Source organism: Manis javanica, chromosome 2 (genome assembly GCF_040802235.1).
Source record: "Manis javanica isolate MJ-LG chromosome 2, MJ_LKY, whole genome shotgun sequence".
In the NCBI taxonomy this organism is placed as follows: Eukaryota; Metazoa; Chordata; class Mammalia; order Pholidota; family Manidae; genus Manis; species Manis javanica.
This window is the reverse complement of record NC_133157.1, coordinates 151540378-151551564: the sequence shown is the minus strand read 5'-3', so window position 1 is coordinate 151551564 and position 11187 is coordinate 151540378. Positions and strand designations below refer to the sequence as shown.

The 11187-nt window shown below is 39.8% G+C and overlaps 1 protein-coding gene across 6 annotated transcripts in view; it reads left to right on the top strand.

Annotated features, from left to right (window-relative positions):
* The first annotated feature begins 500 nt into the window (after positions 1-500).
* Positions 501-11187, top strand: part of TTPA (alpha tocopherol transfer protein) — a 46723-nt gene continuing 36036 nt past the window's right edge. For 3 of the 6 annotated variants that reach the window (XR_012128211.1, XR_012128209.1, XR_012128210.1), the window contains exons 1-2: positions 505-1153; positions 7299-7452. Coding sequence is in view for 3 of the 6 variants with exons in the window: in XM_073229592.1 (XP_073085693.1) it covers positions 950-1153; positions 7299-7452 (358 nt within the window). In the remaining 3 variants the exon portion in view is untranslated. Of the gene's footprint in view, positions 1154-7298; positions 7453-11187 lie in introns of all 6 variants that reach the window. The other 3 variants (XM_073229592.1, XM_036998094.2, XM_017669870.3) reach the window with 3 other exon arrangements.

Below are 11187 nucleotides of genomic sequence, written 5' to 3'. Positions count from 1 at the left end.
GCTTGTCTCCATCACAGGTGTGTGTGTGTGTGTGTGTGTGTGTGTGTGTGTGTGTGTGTGTGTGTGTGTGTGTGTAATTAGATGAGATCATCTAAGTACTTGGCTGTCCATTGAGATACCAGACCTGGTGGTGGATGGGGTGTAACAGAGGAAGTACATGATGTTCAGAATAACTTTTTTGGCACTTGCTATTTATTTGTATATGTCACCACCAGGGTACAGTGCCAAAAACTGAGAAGATGTGGCCTGGATAAGGAAGAAGGGGAGGGGGTAGTGAGTCAGTTAAGGTAGTATTATGGAATGTGTATTTAGAAACCTCACCTGTAATACAGTTTGAGGTGGGAGTCAGTTTGGAGCCTTAATGGCAGCATCAAGGAGGGCGACTCAGGAGTGAGTCAGCCTCTGACGGAGGGAATGGTTGTTCTAAGGCTCCTCCCAGCTCAAAGAGGAAGGGAGGAAGAAAAGAGAGAGAGGGGAGGATGGAAGGATGGAAGGAAGGGAGGAAGGGAGGAAGGGAGGAAGGGAGGGAGGAAGAAAAGAGAGAGACAAAGAGACAGGTAGGAGGGAAGAAAGAAAAGGAGGGCGGATGGAAGAGAGAGAGAAAAAGAGGAAAAAGTTCTCTGGCCGATTATTTTTAAAACATCCCAACTAATCGCGGTCAGTATAGGCAAACAAGACACCTTCCCCTGGGCGGTGAACACCTGGACTTCCCTTGGTGGGGACAGGCGCGGGTGACCACCGAGTGCTTGCTTTCAGGAGGGGGAGCGCCGTGGCGACGCCGCGCGGATTCCTTTCCAAGGAGGCGGCCCCGGCACACCCACTGGACGGCCGCGGGGTCCGGGGGTGGGTGTGCGCTGGCAGCCGCCGCCTGAGGAGGGGCGGAGGGTGGCGCGGAGCCCGCGCTTTTCCGAGCCGCCAGTGATCGGCGGCCGCAGGCGCAGCGGCGGGCATGGCGGAGACGCGGCCGGGCCAGGCGGCCGGGGTGCAGCTCAGCTCGCTGCCCGACCACTCGCCGCTGCTGCAGCCGAGCCTGGCAGAGCTGCGGCGAAGGGCCCGGGCGGCGGGCACCCCTCCCGCGCCGCTGCAGCTCACCGACTCCTTCCTGCTGCGGTTCCTGCGCGCCCGGGACTTCGACCTGGACCTGGCCTGGCGGGTAAGGAGGCCTCCCGCCGCGCCACCCCGCGGCTTCGCCCAGGCGACGCGAAAGCCCGAGCTGTGGTGCGCGCGGCCGTGGGACGCGCCGCCGCGCACCTGGCGGCGGGCGTGCCTGCAGGTGTTCGTAGAAATCGCGCCCCGGTGCTTCCAAGTTCTCTCGGCCGTGGAAAAGGGCAACCTGGAAAAAGCTGGTACACTCTGGGGTGATGGCCCGTTTGACCCCAAACCCTGGAACTCTGCCTTAGACGAGTCTCCCGACCTGCACAATTTGGGGGAAATGCTTTTGCAGAAGGCCGGTGGTATAAAAATCCGAAGAGCTGAAATGCAGGAAGCTTTGATTTATCACATTTTAGTGGATAACTCCACGTGTGGAGGGGAAAATGAAATCGCCCTTAAAACTGAAGGTCTAAAGCCAAATTCTAGCAAAATAGTGTTGTGAATAGTTAATACTGAAGTGTCAGGATTTTGAGCCGAAGGGCAGATGATGAGGCCGTTCTTTTGTGAATGACCAGGTAAGTTAGCAGCTGGTAGACAGGAGGGGTGATAGGAAGACGGGAATCATAAAAGAGGGATGTAACTATGAATTCTGTCACCCTGGGCTCAATATCCCCATCCATAAAAAAACGGGGAGAATGCGTACCCCACTGACCGGTTTCCATAACAGCTGAAAGGAACAAGATGTGCCTAGGACAGAGCCTAGCCTACGGCAAGCCCTCAGCAGTTGGACCTGATCTAGTCCTTTCTCCAGGTGGCTTGCCTAGTGTTATGCTGCTCGTTGGGAGGCAGGGGAGGTATTAGAGTGCAGAATCCCAACTGCTCAGGATAAGGGTTTTTTGTTGTTGTTGATAACTAAATTTTAATTGAAAAAGAATGTGGGTGGTAAAAATACTCATAATAGTAAAAGGGGCAAAGTAAATTTCTAAAAATTAACTTTCTAAAGGAAAAAATGTCCCCACCCCAAACCTTGTTTGCCAGTCATCTGTCTAGAGGCATTTACTGTTAACTGTTGTTTGTTTATCTTTTCAGACATTGTGTTCACACAAACACATGGATGTGTTTTACATCTTGTCTTTTTTACCTGGTTTATCACAGAGATCAAACTATTACAGAATGTGTACATACGTCTTATTATTTGGGGGCTATGTTCTATTCCATTTATTGTACTAAAGGTCAGCAGTCCCCTGTTACTGGACACAGGAGTGTCATCAGGTCAGTGGCAATGCTGCCATGCATGCTGTTCATTCCTTCATTCAATGACAAGTTTCTGAATTACAATTTTCCTGTAGTAGGGGAAAGGTGGTAAACAAGACAAATGGATTTTTTCCCATCACCAGTTGGATATTCTAGTACATATTTGTTCATATGTCTGTGTGAAAGTGGTAATATATCTTTATGGAATAAGTTGATCCTGCAAAGCCGCTGGATGGAGATGCACGTTTTCAGTGTTGAGGAATATAACAACTGTTCTCCACAGTGTTTGCGCTAATTTTATCACTTCTGTATTATATAATGATGCCTTTTTTTCATATTATCACTTATACTGTGTTATTATGACCTGTGTGCCAGCCTGCTAAGTGAGGAATTGGTTCTCATTATTATCATAGTGTTCATTTGTTAATTACAATGAAGTTAACCATCTTCATATATTTAAAATTTTAAAAATTCTTCTCCAGTTGTGTTTCTGCCACTTGTTCATTTTCTTCCATTTTGTTTACATAAAATATACATATAATATTAACTTTTATTTCTAAAATCTATGTATTAAATAAAATAGGCCTCTATCCTACTTTGTTTTTCTTTTGACATTTGTACTGTTTTCTTTCTATGCAGAATTTTATAAATTCTGTGAAATCAATGTATTGATTAGATTGTTCTCTGAGTGCATCTGGGTTTTATAAGCCTTTCTTCTTGCTAAAATTCCTCTAGTAATTCATGACATCTGTTTTTAATGTTGGAGTTGTTGATCTACTGGGATTTATTTTGCTATTAGAAATGAAATAGCAATCTGACTTTTAATTATTTTCATTCTGTCAGATGGCTCTCCAGGTGTCCCAACATCATGAGTAATTAATATTTACTTGGAAGGTACTGAATATGAAGACACAATCTCAGGTCCTATGAAAAGTACAGTTTAAATGAGGCTTTAAACATATATGTATGTGTGTGTGTGTGCACACACACACACATACATATAACTGCATATATGCATATAGATGTGTAACTAACAATAAAAAGTCTGATTTACTGATTCCATGTATCTGCCTTTTCTTTTTCTTTCTTATTTTTTTATTAAGGTATCATGATATACAATCTTATGATGGTTTCACATGAGCTCATGTAGCTGGTTTTTAAAAGTACTGTCTAAACAAAAAAGAAAAAAGTTTGCCTCCAGCCTCTGTTACATATATACATGTATGTTACAGACATATATATATATTTTTTTTTCCCAGTATGCTTTATTTTCCTGAATTGTTTTCATTGCAACACATCGTTGAGGAACTGGTTAGCAGAACTCTCCAAATCCACTGGATAGGGATCAAGTTTCTGCCTATGAACTCTGTCTTTCTTTTCTGCCAGCTGGAAAGGAAAGGGAAAGGGTTAGAGTGTGAAACTATTTTTTCATTTTCCTTCACAAAGGCGGTTAATTCAACTCAAACTCCCTTGTTAATAGTATAAAAGCCCGAAAGTTTCAGTGTATGAAGAGGGCTTGATGAACCCCTCAGTTATAATTAGAAATTTTTCAATCTAGAGTTTGTATTTGAACTTACAACAAATTTAATGAGGTTTTTATAATCCTAATAGCTTATTGAGTTCCAGGTACTTTGGTAATTAATGTTTGTGTGGCTTATCTCCTTATTTTCATTTTGGAAAAAAGTAGTTGTGGAGTAACAAGTCCAAATTCACAGTTGCTAAGTGGTGGAGCAGGGATTTGAACTTGGGTTGAACTCTGGGTGAGCCTGTGCTCTCAAGTATACCACATTTGCCCCCTCTGTTTAAAACAATGAACATAAAACGACCAACTGTGAACTTCTGTCTATTCCACATATTCTTGTGAATTTCTGTGTTTCACAAGTGAATAATTCACTTCCTTAGGTTTTTGCTGCATGTGTTGTTTTTCATTCTTTGATGTTTTTATGGTTTTGCAGCTTTCAAAATTCCACTGACTGTCCCTGCTAGTTTTCCTCTAAATGTAGCTTCTTTTGTAAAACATATCAGGTGTTGGTTTCAGTCTTCACTCTGCTCCTGTTATCAAGTTATCGCCCTTAAAAAATACGTAAATTCCCTAAGCTTTAGTTTACTTATCCATAAGATGGGGTAACAATAATTACCTCGCAGATGGTTGTGAAGAGGGATTGAAATGATGACATTAAACCCTATAAAACTGGCACAAATATGATTGCTATTTTGTTTGAAAGTACATGAAAAATAAGAAACCTATTCTGTTACAAAGCCTAATTAAAATAAACCATAACTTTTTACATTTATTTATTCTTAATTGTGGTACAAAATGGGTACCTTCCCACTATGAATATTCACTTGCAGCCAGTTTTTTTGTTGTGGACATTCAGTGGTTTGAGAATTGTGCAGCAGCAGTTTACATCATTCACATGATTTTTGTCAACAGGATCTTTGAATTTATTCATAAGTGGAAAAGTAATACTCAAAGATCCAGGTTTAGAAATTTTAATTTGAAAAATTTAAGTGACAAAGGCATGAGAGTGATCTGCGTGTCTTTACAAAAAAAAATTTTTTTCCAGTGTGTGGATCCTGCTGGTTTACTCAGGCACTAATTTATTTTCATTCAGCACATGAACCGACCGCTTGGTTGTCTAGCACTCAGCACAAATGCATAAGCTGAAGACCTTGCCTCTCTTACCTAGAAAATGTTTTCTAATGAAGCTACAGCTTTTTTTCATTTCCTGGGAAAATAAAATCATTATTTCTATATAGAAGTTAATATACAGCTTCTAGTGTTTTGCTTCAATTAGAATTAAAATAAGTTTTTATGTCTGAGGGAGCTATCAAAAAAGTAATGAGCATGGTGAAATGCTATTAGCACTTATTCTGATGGCCCCTAAGACAGCAAGAGGAAGAGATATTCATCTCATAGAAGAGAATGAATATGTCAGAATCTACAATGTGTCTTTTGTTCTTACTGCTTTTGGAAACTGCTATTTAGGTCACCAGTTAGTTCTCTGTTGGCAAATTTACTGACTTTTTCTTTCTTACCTCTTTGTTGCATTTAACTCTTAGAATCATTCTCTTTTTTAAAATAGTTAAGAAAAATTCATTAAATGCATAAATGAAAGGAGAGAAAGATAGGGAGGTAATATCAGGGAAAGTGAGAGGAGAAAGGAGCAGAAAAACCCAGATAACTTTTCCTACCGTAATGCTGTTTCTCCTCCAGTGCAACCAGCTTCTCTCTTCCTCCAGCCATTCCAAGCCACTAACATTGCCCAAGGCTCTGAATTTCACCCTCTACTTGGTTTTTAAAATTTGTATTTGTAGTTTCTTCTCCAGATCATTACTGGTTTTTGGTTACATTTATCATGTTGTTGTTTCAATGACTCTCAAGTATAAAGTTTGTATTTTCCTTTCATCTGAACTTCAGTTCACATTGCTAGTAGATCTCTTTAAACTCAAAACAAATATATTGTCATTTTACGAAAACTGAGAATGCTGAAAATCATGAAGAGGAAAATTCAAATATAATATCTCTTAACTGTATAAATTGATTTTAGTGTTCTCCACAATGCACTGACAATGTTTGTATTATTTGCTAATATAAAGTAACCACTATTGGTGGTTCTTTTGGAAAACAAAAAGAAAACAGAATTTCTTCAAGGTATATTTTGCCAAGACTTAATATCCAAGTATACCGTTTCTTAGGCTCTATGAATGTATACCTCTATTAACCAAGTCCATTTTTGTTGTTTTTTCTATTAGCTATAAGTACAGCAGCAGTATTGAAATGTTTACTTGTATCTTTGATTTAGCTCTTTTTTGTAGGAAAGAAAATTCAAAAAGTTCTAGTTATCTTTATGTAAACCTCCACTAAATACTTGGATGAGCAATTAACCCAGATAACTTTCCTTACTGCAAGAACAGCAGTGTTTAACTACCAGGCATGATGCCCATATATGCTTTACACATAAACTTACAAGGCAGATATTAAGGAAATAGAATGCAAAGGAGTTAAATACTTACCCAAGATCACACAGATAATAAGTGCAGGTGCCCAGCATATTTTGAAGAAGCAGAAACCGAACTTTTCACTATCTAGAATGACCTATATCATCCAGTTGTCACCAAGAAGTCAGCTCCAATGAGAGTAGGGATTTTCTTCTGTTTACCGCTGTCACTCAAGTGCCTAACACAGTTTGTGGAACATTGTAGATGCTCAAAAAATATTTGTAAAACTAATTCACTTGATTTCTACTCTTATTAAAAAAAACTAAATGTGGGTGTTTCAGTTATCTATTGCTGAGTAACAAATTACCCCCACATGTAGTCACTTAAGCCACAACTATTTATTTGTTTGTGATTCTTCAGTCGGGGCAGGGCTCAGTGGGGATGGTTCATCTCTGCTCTGCAGTGTTAGCAGAGGGGAACATGGCTGAGGTTGGACTATCCGAGAGAGCATCTCATTGTCCAGCACCTCACTCCACATAGCTTTATCATTTGTTAATCTTGCAGGGTGTCTGTATCCCCAAAAGCAAAACCAGAAAGTTCTAGGCTCCTTAACCTAGCACAGTGCCACTTCTGCCAAAGCAAAACAGAAGGCCAGGCCAGCCCAGATGCAAGGGGAAAGATCAGAAGGGTTCCTCCTCTTGATGGGAAGAATGGCATGTATATACCAGAAGGGGAGGTATCATTGGCTGCTATCTTTGGAGACTCCCCACCTTAGGAGACAATTGAAGAGTACTCAACTTCAATTTGCAATTAACTCTTAATCACCTGAGGTCCTTGATGTAGGGAACTTTTTAGTTTTTGTAGTTCAAATGATACCCTGGATTAAAATCAGTGTATCACAAAACACAGTGGATGGCAAAGGCCACATGTAATACCAAGGCTTTCCTACCATCTTTATAAAATGTTGACCATGTATGCTCTCTGTAGACAATTTTTATTTTATTTTTCAGCTACTAAAAAACTATTATAAATGGAGAGCAGAATGTCCAGAAATAAGTGCAGATCTACATCCTAGAAGTATCCTTGGCCTTCTGAAGGCTGGCTACCTTGGAGTCCTGAGAGCCAGAGATCCCACTGGCAGCAAAGTTCTTATTTACAGAATCGGTAAGTCATAAGCATTTCTTTTTCATTTTTCTTGATACCATATCAAAAGCTTTAATGAGTCCACATTGATGGATTTGGCTTTTTAGGTTTTAACTTAGGTTTAATTTAGATTTTAATGCCCCCCGAATACAAAAAAAAACTGTCAGTCATGAGAAAATTAACAAAAACCATTGAAAATCCTACTTCATTCTTCCACACAATTGTATAAAATAAGAGAAAAAGAAAATAGAGAAGGTAATAGGAGGAAAAGGTGTAAAAAGGAAAGTAAAGTGTTGCAAAAATGCTTAATAGGAAATCCAAATAAGAATTCTGAACTATGTAATGTATGCTCCATGAGAGCATGTGAATTCTGTCTGTTCTGCTCAGTATATATATTCTGAGCACTGAAACCAGGGCCTGCACAAAGTAGGTATTATTAAGTAAGTTTGAGATGAGTGAGGGAATGGCTAGTTGGATGCTGCCCAGGCTTTGGAACAAAGCGGAAGCCCTGCCGTGTGTCAAAGGTACTGTACACAATACACCCCCTTTTCTTTTCACTGCTTCCCCTTTTTGCCATTAGGTCTTGATAGCATTTCTTGTAAATCAGTGACCTATAACTTCTGCCCCTTCCTTAGACCTGCGTGTGATTAAAAGTGGTGTGTTAACTGAGGACTCACACCGCTCCAAGTATCCTCTCATGAGAAGACAAAGCTAGCCAACATTTCATGAGCAGAATCTTATGAATTATAATCTTACAGAAATTTTGACCTCTGTAAATATTCCAGGCAACTTTAGAATATTTATATAGATTTGCTTTCCTGCTTGCTTGTAGATAGGCTGTCTGCCGGTAACCCAGAGTTTGCTATCTTGCAAGAAAACACTGTATTTAATTCTTGAAAGGGTATCAGAAGACTAAGTATAAGGACTGTTTTTTTTGCTCCAGCTTATGTGTCAAGTACAGCTGGGTTAGTCATGAAGTCATTGTCTATAAAATAGGTATTACAGTGTCTTTCTTTGTCCTTTTCTTGCCATACTTGTTTAATAGCAAGTTGAATAAAGTTTTCCAACTCCCTTGGGGATAGAGTTCTGAGATTTAGCAAAGCATCTATGTTTTATGTAGCAAATAAACCTATATTTTATAAAAATATAGTGTCCAATTGCATTTGAATTTCAGATACATAGCAAATAATTTTTAGTATGCATGGAGCATATTTATACTAAGAAATTGTATCCTGGCTGTCTGCAATTCTACTTTAACTGTGTGTCTTATATTTTTATCTGGCAACCCTGATACTCAGGGATCCCCGAAACATAAAGCTGAAATCTACATGTGATGCTTTCTGCAAGTGTCCTGGCTGGAGGTTTATTTATTTATTTGTTTATTTATTTATTTATTATTGAGTTTGTTCATAAACTAACTGGGGCAAGTTAAGTAAAAATGACATCTTGATAGTTGTAACTCCGGGGGGAGGAAATCCCAGGGCAAAATACCTCTACAGCTGAAATCAGTCAAAGGGAGAAATAAAGTTTAAAACCTGTTTATTGCTTACAAACTGCTGTCTGGGGGCCATCTCTTCCCTGCTCCAGCAGAAGCAAGAGAAACCTCCCACCAAACTCGCAGTTTCAGAAAAGCCCTCTGTCACCCAGGTAACTACCCATTGATATGGAGATGAACTTCTCTCCACCCCTTAGGAACGCCTGTTCATATGGTAATGCACTAATGCCAGATGAGATATTCTGGAATATTACAATTTTAACCACATAGTGAAAAAGCAAATATGCTATGTTGCCCATATATACCTCAACAGTGAGTCAAGAGTCTTATATTATTTAGTGTGGGCTTCTCATAGCATATTAAATTTTAAGTGTCCTATTTAACTCAAAGAGATTTTCAAATCAAGAAAGCATTTAGTTTGAGTGATGGTCAAAACAGAAGGGTACACAGCAAATCTGAATATTATATAGAATAACATGTTATTCTAGGTTGAAAAGGAGAATATCAGAGGAGTTTTAAGTGTAAAAAAAAAGATTAGGATAAAGATTTATAAATTTACCAAATTTAATTGAATTCATAGTAAAGACTTGTGATATAATGATTTATAAGAAATACATACTTGGTCATTCAAAATATATTTCTCAGATATACTTGGTTTTCATCCACAGTTCCTGAAAATACTTCAGAGCCATAAAGGTGAAATGGATGTCTTGTTATGTTAACGAGGAGACTTTTTGTCCCCAGCAAGCATGGGGGCTGGTTATCAGGTCACTAAACTTGTGTTTAGGTCATGGGTAGTTTCAGCTCCCAACCCCTGGGAGGGAGAAGGCAGGGGAGCTTGAAGTTGAATCAGCTAATGGCCAATGACTTAGTCAATTGTGACTATGCAATGAAACCCTCTTAAAAAGAGAAGAGCATTTTGCCCCTTCCTTTGGCATCCTCTTTCTCTGTCCTTTTCCATGGAAGAGCTTCCATGCTTGGGGTACCAGAACTTCAGAATCTGAAATTCCTTAGGACATTGGCCTCAGCTTCCTCTTCTTATGTTACTTTATCTATCTACTGTCACAAAGAACAGCATAGATCTAAGATAATCCCTGTGGTAGGCTGTTACAGAAGTACAAGCAATTCCCAGATTTGTATCTTCACCCCACCATCTCGTCCCCAAGGATCCATACAACCAGCTCCCAGATGTATCTTATTGGATGTGTCACAGTCACCATTTTAACATGTCCAAAACTACTTGTGATTTTTCCTCTCAAAACATTTCTTTTCCAGTGTTTCCTATCTCAAGAAATGGTACTACCATTCTGTCCAGTTGTCCAAGCCACAAACTTTGGCATTTTGAAATGATATCATTACTTGGTCACGACTTTTTCTTTCTCTCTCTCTCTCTTTTTCATTTGTTGTGTTAGGCATTCCATGGGCCTTTCAGTCTGAAGACTGGCATCTTCTTTCAGCCTTGGAAAATTTTTCTCTACCATTACTATTCCTCTCTCCACTGTTCCCTATTTTCTATATTGCTGCCTTCCAGAACTCTGATTAATTTGGATGTTGAAATTTCTGGATCTTCCTGCACACCTCTTTTTATTGATAGATATCAACTCTTGGCTCTTATCAGCTGTGTATTTTCTGTCATTTGTCCCATCAACTAAAATTTGCTTGAATTGTCATCTTTTAGTCCAAGATCTCAACTGATTCATTTCATTCCTTGGGTTTGGGTGCCTTTGTCTACTGAGTTTGGTTCCTCTCTTCATTGTGTGTTTTTGAAGATACTGTAGTTCTTAGTGTATGCATATCTGTTTCTCAAGATGACCTGCTTGCCTGTGTATTACTGTCATTTCTGCAAATCACACCTTATCCCAGGGATGTTTCTACTCCTTATTTCTACTGGGTATGGGCAGCACTTGAGTGCTACCTATGCTGCTTTCCAAAAGCTGACACTTAACCCTTCTAGCCTGTACAGACATGACTGCTAGGTGCTGCTTGTCGTTGAGGGGTGTCAGGGACATCAACCTGCCTGTCTGCACCTCACACATTTGCCTTAGCAACCTCTTTGATTACTGTAGGGCCCTCATTACTTTCCATAATCCAGGTCCTTGCTTTTCTCATTTTCAACACCTCTGAGTTGGCTGCATTGAGTTTGAGACATTCCCATCGTGAGCCACAGCCTGCTCCTGCATGTTTTGGCCTATAGATCCATTTGGCAATCAAATCCAGCCTGCGTTCGTTCTTTTTTCCCCTCCAATCTGCTATTTGCAAGG